General features: G+C 39.7%; 2 protein-coding genes across 15 annotated transcripts in view; one reads left to right on the top strand and one right to left on the bottom strand.

Annotated features, from left to right (window-relative positions):
• The window catches only part of ANKS1B (ankyrin repeat and sterile alpha motif domain containing 1B), a 427,589-nt gene extending 414,734 nt beyond the window's left edge, over positions 1 to 12,855 (top strand). For 6 of the 10 annotated variants that reach the window (XM_049792403.1, XM_049792402.1, XM_049792398.1 and 3 more), the window contains 3 exons: positions 2,899 to 3,036; positions 9,602 to 9,769; positions 10,944 to 12,855. In XM_049792403.1, coding sequence (XP_049648360.1) covers positions 2,899 to 3,036; positions 9,602 to 9,769; positions 10,944 to 11,054 — 417 coding nt within the window. In that variant the 3' untranslated portion in view covers positions 11,055 to 12,855. Of the gene's footprint in view, positions 1 to 2,898; positions 3,037 to 9,601; positions 9,770 to 10,623; positions 10,714 to 10,943 lie in introns of those variants that run through there. The other 4 variants (XM_049792396.1, XM_049792406.1, XM_049792405.1 and 1 more) reach the window with 2 other exon arrangements.
• Positions 4,147 to 17,325, bottom strand: part of APAF1 (apoptotic peptidase activating factor 1) — a 59,084-nt gene continuing 45,905 nt past the window's right edge. For 4 of the 5 annotated variants that reach the window (XM_049792387.1, XM_049792386.1, XM_049792390.1 and 1 more), the window contains 6 exons: positions 15,935 to 16,008; positions 9,861 to 10,134; positions 8,924 to 9,225; positions 6,708 to 6,896; positions 6,075 to 6,210; positions 4,147 to 5,493 (listed from right to left, as the gene is read on the bottom strand). The gene's annotated coding sequence lies outside the window, so the exon portion shown is untranslated. Of the gene's footprint in view, positions 5,494 to 6,074; positions 6,211 to 6,703; positions 6,897 to 8,923; positions 9,226 to 9,860; positions 10,135 to 15,934; positions 16,009 to 17,325 lie in introns of all 5 variants that reach the window. The other variant, XM_049792388.1, reaches the window with a different exon arrangement.

The raw sequence follows: 17,325 nt of genomic DNA, 5'->3' as shown, positions 1-17,325 counted from the left end.
TGTACCCAATTCCTTCAAGACCCAAAACAGATTAGCACTAAGGTGAGATCCTATTCAGACTTGTACCGCTTCCATACGAGCTTATAGTTGATAGCGCTGGGCACCACTTAGCAATAAATGCATACTTTTTAATGACAAAAATAGCTAGCAGTTATGTGCTTGAAAACCCAGCTCTCATGGCTGTTCATCCTTTTCCTTTACGCCACCAAGCTAAGAATTTGTATTCCGAGTCGTAGCAGGCAAAGCTTCAGGTGACAAAGGGGCCCTGACCTCATTCCACGACAGCTATTTCAGTGGCGCCTTGAAGCTTGGCATGACACCACTTTGACATGACACCATTTCTTTGCGAGTGAGGCCAGAAAGAAATTGCTGCTTAGGAAAAAAGCAGGCTTGCAGAATGTGCTCGTGGGTCACAGCTAACCCTAACTTCTGGGTGGTTTCTGCCAGGAGGGGGATTGCCTGACAGGAGGTAGGCAAGCAAAAGAAAGGCTGCTTAGCAAAAACCTGATCATCTCTCCAAGGTATTTCCTTGGCAGAACCAGAGCCGACTTTCAGCCTCCCTGCTTTTTGAGAAGCGCCGGAGGTTTCTCTTGCCCAACGGAGTGACAGTTTTTAGAATGACGACTGTAACAGTGTCGGTCAAAGCCTGAGGAGTGTACCCAGAGCAGCGAGCTGGTTCACAGCCTTGTCATTTCCACAGAATAAGACCATGGGTCGACTGGAGTAGTGACCCCAGGAAACAGTAAACGCGTGCACTGAAAGCATGTTTAATTTTGAAAAGCGATCACAGAGGATATCCTATAGAAGCTAGGGAAAAAGCTCAATTTTACTACTGATTTTCATCCAGAAGATTTATTTTTGGTATAGCTTATTTTATTCGAAACAAACATGATGTGGATATGTATCCAAACTTAACTTGGCTTAAAGTTAAAACATTAAAATAATCTTTGACTAAAATGAGTTTTGACTAAAGAGCAAAGCCCTGTGTCAACCCGAGGTCACCTCAGAAAAGTTTCAGCATAGCAGAGCTCTCCCCATACCCTGAGTAACTTAGCTGATTACTTTGTGGCTCATGATTTGGCATAAATATTTTACATGATTTTAAGACCTTCCAAGCTTTAATTCTTCTGCCTTCTAAACTACAATGTTGCCAATACAACATCAATGACAGTGTATTACAAGTATATCTGTGGCTATCTAAATAAATCCCTGGGTTTCGCATAATTGTAATTCTCATCAAAATCTTTACTGAGGGTAAAAGTTATCAATTTGAGAAAAAAGCAAATAAAATGCTTAAAGTAACATAAAAAGCCAGTGATTGTTAGGCAGAGCTTACACATGTCATTATAAATTGGCATATATTGAAACATAAGTACTGGTTTTGTCATTTTTATGAATAATGTATTAAAGAGAAATAATCAAGTATGTTGCAACAATTTAAGATTAAGAGGATTATTTCATTTCTTCAGTAATGGTTTCCTTATCTCTTTTTTTCCCATAATTTGAAATTTGGAATGCTTTTCATTAAGATTTTTCCTAAGCCATTCCTTCAATTAGATATATTAATGTGTCTTTTTGAGAACTTGACACCTACATGCAAGGGGGAAGGTTGCCACTTAGCAAATGAAAGAAGATATGGCAAAGCACCTTCAGTGACTTAGCTGCATGTATTTCCTGTTCCTTAAAAAAAAAAAAAAAAAAAAAAGAGACGGGAAGGAGGTGGGGAGGAAAAGAGAGGGGTGAGGGAAAACCACAGATGCTGAGAGATTGTTTTAACTTGGACAGCAGCAAAAGGCGGCTCTGCGGGGACCGGGACACTGCGGACGTCCCACGTTCTGTGGTGCAGTAGCGAGGTCATGCTGCAGCAGGCTTGTTCACTTTGGGGTCTTGTGGCAAAGCCAGAGCTACAGCCAGCAGGGCCACAATTCTAAAAAGCGTATAAACTAACGAACGGCTAAGTTCATATTCAATAAATCCTCCTTCTGTTTCAGTAAATCATTGGAAATGCGTGTGTTGCTGAAGCAAGGCCTAATCATAAGCCGCTCTGCAGTATCTTCTTCTCTGGCTTCATGGTTCCTTTGGCCTGAACACAATAATTACATATCAGCAATTTATGTAATGAATATTCATAGTTTTCTCCAAAGCTTTAAGACAGCTTTTTTTTATTTCATCGGACAGCCATGCCCCACCTTTATCTCAATAGTATGCTATAGCTTACATTGGCTGTTGCAAGTAGTGTTGCTCGGTGCATGAATGGTTTAATTTTTCTACATCTCTCTTACAGGATGCTGTTGTCAGTAAATGGAGAAAAGTTGCCAGATCCTCCTCTAGTTATCTTTTTACTAAGCAGAAGCCTTTCAAGAGCTCAGGGTTTCAGTTATAAGTGATGTTTGGTGGTTCGTTTTTTCCTCTTGAAAAAGTATAGCTGAAATTTGTCAACCAAGTGCAAAAACCTGGATATTGAGCCTGTCGGGTTTCACCAGATCCTGTCCAGCAGTAGATTGAACCAGTGTCATGTAGTGATCATTATACGGAAAACCAGCAGCATCATAAGATGCTTGTGTAGTGTTTTAAAACTGCATTTACAGCTGTATGCCAGGAAAGGTGTCCCTTTGTCATAGGACACTGAATAAACTGAATAAACTGTACAGAACTCAAGCAGACTCGTAGGGAAGACGCTAGAACGTAATTGTTTCCTACCAGATTATTGGCAGTTTTAGGCATCATTGGAGAGGGTCAAAATTCCAATGACCTCTGTAATCTCACACGTGGGGTGTGTTGACTTGTCTTACTAAGAAACTTCTGAAATACTTCAGCACAGCAAAATGCAAATCTAAAACCACTCCTTTTATGGCTCTCTTAATTCCTAAATTGATTGAAATTTTTTTTTTTAAACAGAATATTATTGCTGAACATGAAATCCGTAACATTTCCTGCGCTGCACAAGACCCTGAAGACCTTTCTACATTTGCGTACATCACTAAAGACTTGAAGACTAATCACCACTACTGCCATGTATTCACTGCATTTGATGTGGTCAGTTTACAGAATATCCTTCATTTAATGGTTCTTTGTAACAGTAATACATCTTTAATTCTGTTAAAACATTTTCAGGGTATATGGTGATTAATGGAAGGTATCACTTGTTTACCACATAAAAAGACTAATCTGCTATGGGATAGTAAAAGGACATTTCTGGAGAAGAGCAAAGATTTTCTCTGAAATTATCTCATTTCCCATCTGAAATAACTCACCTCGGTAATCTCCATGTATGCTTCTCAGATGGTGATGCATGGACTACTAGTGTTTCAAAAAATCATGGACACATGTCAATTAATCAGTCATGCTGTTTTCAGCTAAATTTGGTGAAATGAGTAGTGGCTCTAATTTTTAGGACTGAGAGGGCTTACTGTCCAAAACTTCCAGGAGTTCTTACCCTTTGAGTTAAGCTCAAGAGGAATTTGAGGTGCTATTAAAACTTTAAAATCCTTCAAGAAAAAATTATTTTAATATGGTATAATGGGTATGAATTCTCGAAACATGCTTACATGAATCTAAAAAAACCCAGAGCTGTCTGAATTGAGGTGTTTTGTTTGGGACTGGGGAAAGAGTCACTGCAGAGCGATAGCATGTAGGAGAGTTAAAATAACAAGATGTACAGGAAGGTAGGTTAGGAGGAATTTTAGCGTTTTGCTTCAGTGCTTCTGTTGTTGAAATTCTCTGCTGACATTTTCGTGTCCACAGGGAGTAGAAAAAACTTGAAAATTGTGTTAAAAATAGACTATGGTCAACAAGATGTTACATTATATAGATTTTAGCAATGAGTGAATCAACTGAAATTAGACTGATTGAGTGAGGTTATTATTTCTCCTGATCCATTTAAATACTTCTTAATGGATTCAAAGTACTGCAGTTCCATTTATAGGTTTAATAATCAAGCACAAACGTAGACCCAGGTAGAGCAGATGAAATTCATTTTCTCCTTGCTTGGCAAGGAAAGAATAGCGATCCAGGAATAAGTACAACATTTTGCTCACTTCCCATACCTTAGGAGAAGCATTTAATACCCCAAGCACTTTAAATGGCTATTTAAAGCAATACAGAAATTTTAATGTCTAACTGTCTTAACTTAGTTTTCTCCTGCAACATAATCGGGGGTGGGGGTGGGGAGTTACCTACTCAAATATTCTCTTTTTATGTTGTTTTATTTCTCAGGATCTAGCATTTTTGATGCAAGTACAAGCTCCATAAAAAAAATAGCAAGGTATTCAGAATGCAACCATACAGTAAATTAAATTTTCTATTTAAAGTCTAAGATGTGTATTAGCCTGATCTTCCAGTTTGCTAATAGAAACTATCCTACCCATTTGTCAATGGATAGAAGTCCAATCACATCAAGAAAAACAAGGTTTGAAATGGTAGAAATCCACATTAAGGTGTAAAAAAGATGCATCTTAAATCATATCTATTATGGTAATACAATACCTGCAATGATATGAAGAAATTTCACTCTTTTAAGTCCTTCAGTTCCTCAGGAAATGCAGGCAAGAACAATTTTTTTGCAGATAGGAAAGTATTTTAGTGTAGTGACGTCAGCTACCAGCATTGATACTGATACTATTTAGGAGTGACTGTACATGTAACTTGTCTACTCAGAGTTAAAATTCTACAATCAAAATTGCAAAAAACATCAGACTTGATTAAAGAATATTGAAGGGGACCAGGTTTGGGGGAAGAAGAGGATTTATTGCTCAATCTTTGAAATCTACTTCACTCTCATTCACTTATAAACCAGCCCTAAAACTACCAGTGAAGAATTCCTCTGGAGAAACAAACCATAACAGTTCCTGTACCGAATTCCGGTTCACATGTGGGAGACATCCAAAGTAATTTCCATCAGATATTCCTTCATTGCCCAACGCACCTATGAATAGAAGACAACCAGCATAAATTGGAACAATTTCCGCTCTGGCTTGTGCCAAGGATTAGACTGGTGCTCTGCATAACACAAAGACTTTTTTCTTCTTTTCTGTATTCGTTCGTTGCATAGACTTAAGCTGGATAAGAATTGGAAACTGCTAGTATACATACTTAGCAGAGAAGAAAAAGCATGCATTCAGGTTTCAAAGTTCTGTTCATTGCCTTCTTCCAGGGGATTAGGGGACTTTTTCTCTGTCCATATGATCATCCGGGTACAATCAGCGCGGCATCCCCATGCCTCCAGAACAGCAAACGTCTTTCCTTCACAGTACCCCAAGACGGCATGCCCGGGCAGCCCCCTCTCTGGGGCATATGAGGTGGAATGTGTGAAACGTTTCAGTTGCTCCTGGCAAGCTTCCTGAGATGAAGCATGCTTTGGTACAAGGAGCTTTCAGCTCATGAGCAAACGAATCGCTCCTCTCTCATCTACATCGATGGCTTTTGCAACAGCATGAAGGCCCACGTTGAAGGCCTGTTTCCATCCTCCCATTGCATACAAGATCTCTTTCTCTGCTGTATTAAAAGAGAGAGATGGATTCAGAAGAGTTTGTCATCCATGATTGCTTTAAATCCCAAATGAGAAAGGATCAAGAATTTAAGTTGCCGGAGTGCCTGATCACAAAAGCCTCATGCAGCCCAGGAGCGCACAGCTATCGCAAGCAAATGCCAACGACGTTGGTCTCATCACACCAGCTTTGGCGAGCTGAGCTTTCTTCCTCTCGAATGCACAAAGGCTGACATGGTGGAAAGTGCAGACAAATGCCCTTTCTAGAGCCACCCAAAAGTAAAAGATCTGTGGTCTGGAAGGATAAAGCATATGTGTACTTAATACTGTTAATGTATAGGTATGTCAGCTCTGCATCACTCATAACTCCCGCTACTAGTAAGTAACCTTCCCTTCTTGTCAGGCTTTTGTAGTAGAATTCCTCTACATTTGGCCTTGAAGACTCCAGTATGACTAAAAAGTAGGCAACTGATTTCATCCCGAGGGATGGATATTTTGAACTGGGTTGGGATTTTTCAGGTTTTTCAAGTAAAGATTCCACATACTCTGTTCTACTCGATTTTGCCAACTGCCATTTTAAGTTCAGTACCTTGAACACAGGGTGTCCTAATTGACGTTCCTACACATCTGATGTGATGGGTAGCTCACACTAATCATCTGCGGAACTCCAAAGGAAACTTCTTCAGTAAATTCAATCTTCAAAAAAGATCAGATTTGTCATTGATCTTAAAGAAGAAAAAAAAAAAAAAAAAAAATCACTTAAAAGCAAAAACCCATAATTGATCTTAAAGAAGAAAAAAAATCACTTAAAAGCAAAAACCCATAAAATCCTCATTACATCAAAAGTGCTAGCCCAAAAAAGGCAAAATGTTAGTTTTTCCAAAAATTCCTTTGCAAGTGACATTTTAAGTTTTTATAGCTCAGAAGGCATAGATCTTACTCTTTCTTAAAATATTCTCAAAGCCTCAACATAGCTTTATAGAAGCATTACAATGCAATGAAGAAGCAGTGCCTGCTGCAACTTAACACAGTAAAAAAGCCAGTTAAAATGTAAGAAAACAATTAGCCGTTGTAATAGGTTGGCTGAGTTAAAGCGGCTGAAGAATCCTGACTCAGGCTTGCGCTGGGGCATTGAATTGTAACATTACATGGCAAACAAGGCAATTGAATTCAATTTCTCATCTCCCAGAAATTGTTGCTTAAAAGGCGTTAGCTTACTCACGTTCCTTCTGTGCTGTGCCAAGCAAGGAGCAGGACTGTAGCAGCCGCAGAAGCACCACGGTCCTAAAATTTTTTCCACCTTCCTAAGGAGCTCGATGGGATGCTGTAAGGGTCAATATCTTCTGCAGTGAGCACAGGGTCTACAACTTTCATGGTAAGCGTCTTTCGGGGAGGCAGACCTGTTTCCTTCCTTTTATGCCACATGTAAAAAATTCAAATAGTCTCCTCACTCTCTCAGAAGAAACTGCACAATGGATTTTGTGGTTTTGGTTTTCCACCCCATCCCCAAGGAAATCCTTCTTTTACCTCTCCGGTATAGCCCCTGCAAGAATCGGTACCAACTCTAATCCTCATAATCCTCTCCTAGTACTACAGGTGAGAAATTCTTCAAACCAAACTTATTTACTGCTGTTTTTTTCAAAATACAATTTTTCAGCTAACTTTAAATTTTACAAGATACAATCTTAAAGCCCTCCTTGCCTCTATCTGCAGACTTCTCTCCGTCAAGGCTCTACCACAATACACAACGTATGAAATTCATGTACATGTCATGGTTCAGTTTACATTTTGAATATTGAACAGAACGGTGAATGTTCTGTTTTATTTGCTATATTTCAAATATTTATTAACCATAGAAACAGTTACATGTTTCCCATGGCTTTCAGGCTCCAGGCAGGCTTATTTTTTCATTTTACAGACTACAAAAGAAAACAAATCATAGTGACTTCTGACAAGATGCAGGACCCAGACTAGATTTATGGCTCAGCATGGCAAACTTTCTGCTTGTCTCCACTCTTATCTCAGAGCTTTTTCAGGCCTGTCTCTGTGACCCTTTTGTACGCCACACTGGATGGTGCGTTTTTTCAGTCCCACTAGTATTACAGTCTGCTTTTTCTCCAAGCCATTACTACACCCTGTCCTGTTGATGTATTCCTTAGCAATAATAATATCCACTGTAGACAATCCCATGATGATATAGTACACTATCTTTCTGTCACGACAGCTGATTAAGATGTCTTTAGAATAATATTCTTGTCCTACTCATAGGCGTACTCCATTTCAAATAATATTATTCTGTACATTTTTAACAATTATACGCTCTGTTGGTCTTAATTCCATAGCCAGCATTCTGCTAAAAGGCAGGGCACGCTAATAGTCATTTTAGTCTATTACTGCACTGGCAAACTGCATCCTCAGTGTTTCTTGGTCCTGGCCAGTTCCCTTAAGTTAAAGGGGAGACAAGTGGGAGACTACTGCTATCAAATCAGGCAGACATTTTTATTTGGGAAGCGATGAAACTTTCGCTAACTTGCTGTTGTGACTGCAGTGGTAACAGCTGAGAGCATATCCCAGTGGAGGAGTACAATTGTTTTCTGTATGACCTAACAAAGACCAGACCTGGCACCTTTATAAGCAGCTCTTCTAACGAGCTAAAAATGCTGAATTTAGCCTATACTATCTCAGTATACATGTGTGATAACAAAGGGATGGAATTTCTTCATGACCACAGTGAAGTTAGTGTAGGGCATGAAATAAAACGCTTATCCTTTTAACTGTGGTTTAACGATGGAAGGGCAGAAAGTGTCCTTCCAAGTGTCCTACATTGCTTTCTGGCTTATTGCAAACTCAAAATTAGACTAGCTAAAGAGATATCATCTCATTTAAAATTACATCAGAAATGTGGGAATTTTAAGGGATCACGTAAGTTTCAAAGCAATGCAGGGTTGCTTCCAACTACGGGCTACAGAGATTGAGGAAGCAGAGGGTAACTTGTGAATTACAGCGAAGATTTATGAATTATTCTGAGGAGACTGTAGGACGTAAGGAGGCAAGCCTGCAGGCTTGCATTTGCTCTGCAGGGCTTCAAAACATTATTGCAAAGTTAGTAGCCTAGAAATAGGCTCTAGTAGGAACCTAGAAATAAATACACCAAAACAAACCCACAAACCTGAAGAAAAACTACCATCAAAATTCACTTGCAGTTTAGACAAGGTCAAGTTTGAAACTCAGAGCTGCTTTTTCAGATGTAAACTGTACTGAAAAAATATTTATACCAAGCCCCTGGTTCCTCATTCATGCTTTATAAACCTTTCAACAGGTTTTTTTCCACCTATGTAATGAGAACTTAAAGTATTCTACCTGTACCGCCAAACTGGTCTTAGTCTTAAGAGCCTGACTTCTTTGGAGATACACACTAACCCCCTTGCCCCTACTTACAAGAGTCTTCTGACGTGCCGGTTTAAGCTCAAACATTTCTAGTTCTAGAAATCAAAAGCACAAGAAGGTTTCCCCAGCACTGGAAATGCGCATCCGAAGCAGAGAAGTGACTTTCATGCATGCATAGGTGCCCTGCATCTGTGAAGCAGAGCGTGCGCTCGCGACATTTGATTTTTGTCCTTTTGGAAGCGTCGCACCAACGCTGCATCCACTTCCCGGGCCAATCGGTGGGAGCACAGAGCATCCCGAGGCACCCGCGTCGGGCTGCCAGCGCTGGAGGAGGACGGGTCAGCAGAGGAGTTCTGAAATAGAGCCAGGCTGAACGTCAGAGTGGTGCACTAGTGCAAGATGGGTGGGAGCTGGGGGGGGTTAACGTACTTGTTCTAAAAAGAGACAACACACACTCACCCGCTCCTGGTTTCATGTTTAGTGAGACAATGTTTTTCAAGGTTTTTAGAAGTAATGACTTTCAGTACAATAGATTACATTTAGATTGGTTTTCATCAATGAGAAATCAAATGACATGTAAATATTGCGGAGGCTTAGGAAGTTATTACCCAGGTTATTTTAATTATTTACATTACAAATCACTTCTGTAGCCAGTACTACCCCACTGCATGTATCTGACAGTACTTCAACCTCACTCCAATTTTAACTGTTTTTGGTTTTTTTTTCCAGAATTTAGCTTACGAAATCATTCTTACACTAGGACAAGCATTTGAGGTGGCCTATCAGCTTGCACTACAAGCACGAAAAGGGGGCCATTCTTCAACCCTCCCAGAAAGCTTTGAAAACAAACCCTCCAAACCTATTCCCAAACCACGTGTTAGTATTCGGAAGTCAGTGGTAAGTAGAAGGTAGTCATGCATGCAAAAAGAATGAAATTCAGCTATAAAGTTAAGAGTTGATACACTAGAAGCTGTATAAATAAATATACCTTTCGAGTCAGATACGCTCCGTGTCTCAGTCGTGCCACCGCTGCTCATCAGCCGGTATAAGTTGTGTCCCTGCAGCATGGGCAGCCGTTTCAAACAACTGCTCATTTCAGATTCCTCCAGTTTAAGAAGTTGCTTGGCTAGTGTTGTGCATGTATCTTTTATAGTAATTGCAGAGCTTTAATTGATTCGGTCTAAATCCAGTTTTTAAGTGCTGAGGGTCACAGCCAATGCAGACCTCTAAAACTCTGCGGTTCCATGGACTTTCTTGATCTCCTGTTGAGAAATAAAATTCCCAAACTTCTTCAGTACACAATCACTACATATGTATCCCAATCAAATTACAAATCCAAATCAATTTACAATTGTCTTGTCACACCAAGCAACTTCTTTTCTTACCTCCCTTTTTTTTTTTTTCCTGACCCTCAGCAGACCCTCCTGTTCTAAAACTGGGATTCAGTATTTTCTTTGGAATCCCAAATGCCTGAGAATCCAAGCTCATTGGAACTTTCATATTGATTGTCTTTAAAGTGCCCTCCTGAAGTGCATAGGTGACAGAAATACTCTTTTATGGTAGAGGTTTTAAAAAAATTATGAAAACTATTTTAAAACAAGTGATCTGGGAGGGAAAGGGGAAAAAATGACTGCACACTGTATCATATTCACTGGCTATAAAGTGAGAGCCATAGTCTGTGATATTTAATTCTTGGATGAGAGGAAGGGAAAAAAATGTATGACTGTACACTTTGTCATCCATTGCCACAGAATCTTCCTCCATAAAATTTTAAGCAAGAACATTTCCTGATGCCATCGTCTGTCTCGGTAGCAAAAGGACTTCGTAGGATCAAGGATGGCTTTAACGAACTATGATGCCCTATAGCTTGGGGGTGGACACAGCTCTGATCTAAACCGCAAAAAGAGGGCAACCGTGGGTACGTGGGAGCGTAGACCACCGCACTCGCTGCTGTAGGACGTTGTCGATACAGGATGTGTTCTGTGTTCTATTCGTTTAAAGAAAAAACTTCTGCTAGCGATGCTGTGCCCAGAGATGGTAACCCGTCTGTATGTTTGCGTTTGTCTTAAAGCAGATAGATCCCTCTGAACAAAAGACTCTGGCGAACCTACCATGGATTGTTGAACCTGGACAAGAAGCCAAAAGAGGCATTAATACCAAGTATGAAACTACCATTTTCTGATACAAAACTGTCCCCCTGTTCCTTGTTGTGCCTTGCACGCCAAGCAGTCACAGCACAGCCTTTCCTTTATGGCAACGTTTCAATCCAGCAGAGAGGAAGACTGCACTGTATATGAGTGGCCTTGTAACTAACAAAAAAGGCTGACGGTCATTTCTGGTGATGTTCTTCTTCCTGCAGCACTGACAGAAGAATGACACTATACGAAGACTTTTCAAATTACAGTCCACAAGAGGAGTGAGAAACCTTATTTTTCGCGCAGTTCTCCCTTGTGACTCTGCCACAGTGCTTTCTTTGATTTCTTATTTTAGAATTCTACTTTTTAAGAAAAACAAAAGGTCTCTAAACTAACACTAATGCTGCCTACGAGTAGAATATTTGATTGGTTTTTTATTTAAATCTTGGCAGTTTTTAATTGAAGTAGAACCAGAATTAATAGAGTATTTGTGAAACCACTGAATTCATTAATAATTACTGTGTTGAATAAAGAACTCATTAAAGTGACAAGAAATTAGGCACCCTGATTTCTGTGTGCGCTGGTTTTATATGTAATCATTGGTGTCCTTTGATCCTCTACAGAAATAGGAACCTCTTGCATTGTAACAAAGGATCAGAGTTTTATGAATGGTTAGAAAAAGTTATTAATAATGCACAGAAAACATTTATTAGATATTTTTATGGAAGAGAAGTACTATAGGAAAACATATGAATATTTATGGAAGGAAGCCAGATTAATTATGACAAATAGTGTTTATTTTAAAGTTAAGTAAACCACTGCTATTGCAGCATTATGGAAATTATGAGAGTTGTAGCATCAGTGCACTGGATGTTCTGTGTGATCAGTCTGGAATGAAAGTGGAATGGTCATTCTACTACACCTACATACAGTTTATGCAGTTCAGCATTGCTATAGCCATGAATTCTAATAGTATTTTTAAAAAATAATCTCAGTGGTTCTAAAAAAAGTCAAAACCATGGATTTTGCTATCAAGATTTCTGTCACAGAAAGCTTGTTTGGAAGAGTGTTGATAAAATTCTACTGCAAAACATTTTCTAAATAAAAATAGCGAGAAAAAGAAAAAAATTCCAAAGTAATAAAAATGTTTTCATGGAACAAAATAGTTAAGCATTTGCTTAAGATTTGATTAAATAAGATTTACTTACATTTTCTTTGAAGTGTTTTAATTTTTTTAATGTCTGTGGAGTATTTGTATAATACCATGATGTATATTTATGTAGAACTGAAATTATAACAGTACAAATATCACTATAGGAGAAAAATGACATTTTAACGTATATTGTTCTATCCAGTCAAATTGTGAATCATTTTGAAGTTCATTATAGAGATATTGATAAATTGTGTGGTTGTCTTAATGTTTTTTTTAATTATTATTTCATATCCAGCTGAGGTTTTCAGTTAGAATCATCAGTTGGTAAATTCCAAAAAAAATGGATAATTGAACTTGGTTTAAACCTGATAATTGTATATGGTTCAGTTAAACCTAATCATAGCGCTGAGTGATGACATACTTTTAATACAGTATTCAATTTACTTGAACAAAATAGTTCCTTGTACATATTTTTGCCTATTCACTGTTGATATGTACGTAGTCAACTGACAGTAAAAAAATAACACTAAAAATATGGTACCAAAAGGAAAATTGTATAGGAGAACAGTAAATAGTAGCCTCACTGCAACAAATACTTATGTAAATATGCTTGGGCTTCCAGTTATAAATTTTGTAATTTTGTCATTTATTTATATCCTATAAAAGCACACAAAATAAAATGAAGTTGTACAGTCCCAGTGCTTTGTGCATCCTTTTATCACTGCTAAAGGAAATACGGGGCCTGATCCAAAGGGTATGGAAATCAGTGAAGGGTCCTCCGCTCCCCTTTCCCCAAGTTCACTGGGCTTTGGATCTTGTCCCACACAAACCCAGGCACTGCTGTGGAGACAGTTTTGGTTTCAAATACAGATTTTGTTTACAGATGGTGAATACTTTAAAGTCCTTAATTAACTGGTTCTTCAGGGCACTACTGATCTGCTGACTTCCCATATTTAATCGCACCCCGTAAAGACTCGCACAGGGAGTTATGGTAAAACACGTTCACTTCAGGCACCAAAAGTACAAAGTAGACAGATTTTCAGGCTATAAAACTGGGGCACCTCTTCTGTAGCTTAGTGACCCCTAAAATTAAAGGATGAGACAGCACAACTCAAAGCAGATGTAAGGGAAAGGAGTGAAACAACGGGAAGAACAGGCAACTTGCAGGAAGAATTTGATCTGGGTTCAAAGAGATGTCAAGCAGGTAAGGCAGCACAGTAAGCAGCTGAACTTGTTTGGCAGAGATAATTGGGGCAAAAGAGGCTGAGGATGGCTAGCAAGACTGATGAAAGAGGAGACACGTGGGGCAGGGAGTGAGTGTGAAAAGTTTTGGGGCACAATGGGGCAGTGAACAATTGGAGACCCCACAGCAGACAAATTGAAAGTGGAAGGCATAAGGCACTTCTGTATTTGCAGAAGCCTGGGATTTGGAGGGAAACGTTTCCCTCACTAACTGATACTCGTGTAAGCCAGTTGGAGCGAAGTCCATGGGGTCCCCCCCAGCATGGAACAGTGGTTCAGCATTCCTTTTGTCAGATCCAAAGAGACTTCTACAAACCTGCACTAACCCAAAGCAGTTACCACTTGGTCTTTAGTCCTTTTTTGGTCAAGGTGACTTTGCATTCAAGTCCTAGTATGCTGGAAGTGTATAGGCCATAGGGGACAATGGTCAGTCTTAAAAGTGAAGGTAGGGAAAAACCCAGACACCTCCAAAAGATCAGAAAGCGAAGAAAATTTCTATTCTTGACCTCTACTCAAGGTAAGAGGGAAGCAGGGGCAGTCAAGGAGAGTATGTGAAGAAATTGGAGCATTTGGATGTTACAAAACCAGGAGTTAATTGTAACAACTGCCTTACAGTGGGAGGGTGGAGAACAGGCAAAAGAAGAGAGATGATATGGGAGTAGACTGCATTTGACATGAGAAGTTAAGGAAATTGGAATCCAAGTGAGGTAAGTGTGGGTGACAAAGGATTTTGAGAATTATTTGGGTAGTGAGCTCTCTAATAATGCAAGGTAAAAAAAGCTGCTGCTGGGAAAAGGCTTAAAGACTGGAAAAACTCCTGAGGAAAACAACAGGGAAATTCTGTGTGGTGGAGGTGGAGGGGTTCCTAAAGCAGACGTTGCATTTCAGGCTGGACATGGTGACTCCTCCAACCTGGCCTGGTGTTTATTAAAAGCCAGAGGAGCTACCGCTCGCAGCTGGCAGGAGGAGACACTCAGTGTATCTGGTTCTGGTATTGTGCCAGGAAGTTTATGAGAGGCTGCTTCTCCTGCAGAACCTCAGATGTTCCACATGCCCTGCAGCTTGAAGCCAACATCTCAGCATCAAAAACTAGCACAGCCATGAAGTGGTGACCATTGGGAAGAGAATTAGCAGGTCACAAAGAAGGCTGTGTCAGTCCTTTGGAAAAGAAAGCAGCATGCTAGACAACTAATAAACTTTCACATCCCACTGTGAAATAGTTCATAGCTTCCATTCTAGATCAAACCAGGCAGTTTGTGCCACGTGCAGAACTCTCATTTAATTTTGCCCTAGATTCTTTCAACTGTGTGCTGTTCAGCTGTCTCACTTCACACTTCACTGGAGGATGATAGGTCTAGGATGTCATCAAGGCAACAGTCTAGAAATAGTAACTTCAACTGTCTCCAAACTACCAGCCCAAAGAGCAATTGACTCTACAGAGGAACAGTGTGGCAGTGATGAGCATGGAAGTGAAAGACGTGGCATAAGGATTAGAGACAATATTTAGGTGTGGGCACTTATCTAAGAGAGATATCCATTATCTCATGTAAAAAGACCAGCTGAAGAGAGTGGGAGAGAAAAGGACTCTTGCTGGAAATATTGATGGGATTTTCAGCTCACTGGAAAGCACAGGGGGATAACACTTAAGCTGCTGCTGAAAAGCTCTGTTAACTGTTCAGAGCCCTATAACTTCTTTAGGTGAACCAACTTCTTTGCTAAACTAGCACACTGACCATACTGCTATCGAGTCCACCCTTGAATACACTGGTTCTAGTTAACTTTCACACCTGTGAGCTGATAACCCAAGCTAGTCCGAGGCTGACCACAAGCCCAGCTAACAGACAAACGTACAAGATTCACTTGCAGCCAGAGTTCACACTAGGACGTAGATTTTGTGGAACTGGTGGATGATTTCCTTCCTACTGACTAGATGGTCACACTTATCCTCGTTACGATCCTGAATGCAACCAGCCTACGCACCGTGAAGAGGCAGAAAAGGGAAATCAGGGAAATGGCCTACAGTCCTTGCCTTTCAGGGAGGGTATGCTCCAAATGCCGGAATGGAAAACGGCACCTCCATGCCTGGCTCCCGCTCTTACACAATACCGCAAGAAAATTTCTCTTCAGTCCTACCTAACGTTTACATGCATTTGGTAGTGCCACATCCTTCACCTTTCTGCTGTGGAGGTCAAGGTACCTAGATATCTGTGAGAATGTGGGTCTCGGTAAAGTGGTAACAACAAGGGGGACAAAAATGCTATCGTTATGTAAATGAAACAAAATTCTCTCCCTCTGCTCTTGCCACCAAGAGCTTGGAAAAGAAAACTACTTTTTCTATCAATCAAGAAAGCTGAATTCAAAACACTTTGCAATCACGTAAGAAAAAGTGAAGCTTAGACAGAAACTGAGGGCCTTAGACTACTTCTTCACACACAGAAAATGTACACAGATTTAACATCATAAGCTCACTTAACTGTAAGACACATGTCTTTTTGTCTTTTTTTTTTTTTTTTTAAACATGGCAATTCCTACCTTCAAGTCGCTAGAAGAACAGTTCAAATTCTCCAGGTCCTTATCGAGAGCTGAATTTATTCCAATATTAAATCCTTTTAAAAAACAAAATGAAAAATTCACACACAATGTTAAGGATGGTCAATGCCTGAGAGAACATGTCCAAATTTGAAGGCAATATATTTGTTGTCATCTTTTCTAAACATGTAATAGAAAACCCAGAAAGTCGGAGACAAAGGAAATGGAAATATGCTCCAGTATAGAGAATATCCAAAGAGCATTAACTTTATCCTATAGTGACACCATGAGGAAAAAAGAAATAGACTACACAAATTTAAAAAATGCATTAGATGCAGTGCAGTCTTCGTTCTTCTGCCTGTGATTATTGGATAATGATAATTGATAGGCTGGCAAATCAAGGGCTTGGGCGTGGCCTAAGCAAAAATATGTATAATTGAGGCTAGCACTACTTATTTCTTGGGTTTATGTAGCAAAGAAGATTAATTTTTTTTTGTTGTTAATTTAGCCTTGTGTACTTACATTGTTATATACTGTCTGGAAGTGACGGATCAGATAAAAAATTCTGCATTGGAATTGAGTGAATCTACTGAAACCTTCAAGTATCTGGGAACGCTGTGCACGAGTGGAGGTTAATATGAAAAGATGTTAGGTCATTCACCACAGCCGTTTCTCTGTCACAGCCATTACATTTCACTCAGCTATATATTGTACAGCTTCAAGAACTACCTCAAACCTAGAAAATTAAACCGATTGCTACAAGAAGTAAAGAAAAGAAACTACTGAAGTGCCATCATTATCCACAGCCCCTGACATGGCAGGAAAGCCCTTAGTGAGAAGTACCCAAGTCATTCCAGCTGGTGATAACGCATAGCCTGCACCCTATACTACAGAAAAAAGAGGGGGAAAGCTATCCCTGCCAATCTGACTTTGGGGAAATCTGTTTCCCAACCAGCAGTCTAGTCATTATGTGATTGCAGTCTGCAAAGAAACTGCACTAGGAAAACAAAAAGATGAGTGAATACCTGTCGCACCTGAAGGCACACCTCACCTGTGTTCAAAACTGCACTTCCTAAAGTGGCCAATCTCAAAGGAAGGTGAAAAGATGTACTGTATAATTTAGCCTTTACAATACTGAAGTTTTTTCTGATCCACAGATGACCAAAAACCCGGAATCTTGGTATTTCATTACAATCGCTCTCCTAGCACAGACCATGCAGACCTGAGAACAAGGAACTTTATCAGAGGGTCTCTTAAGTTCCTCTCTGTATCTATTTTTAGGTGAGACATGCAGAGCAAGGGAATAGAGATCTTAGCTTTATAATAATCCATAACATTTGAAGCATATGAACAGCTGGGAGCATTTAAGTAGAGTGAGTATTTTTGAGATGTTT

This window comes from Accipiter gentilis, chromosome 34, assembly GCF_929443795.1.
Source record: "Accipiter gentilis chromosome 34, bAccGen1.1, whole genome shotgun sequence".
Taxonomy (NCBI): domain Eukaryota; kingdom Metazoa; phylum Chordata; class Aves; order Accipitriformes; family Accipitridae; genus Astur; species Astur gentilis.
Note: the sequence above shows the minus strand (reverse complement) of the source record. Positions and strands in the feature narration are given on the sequence as shown.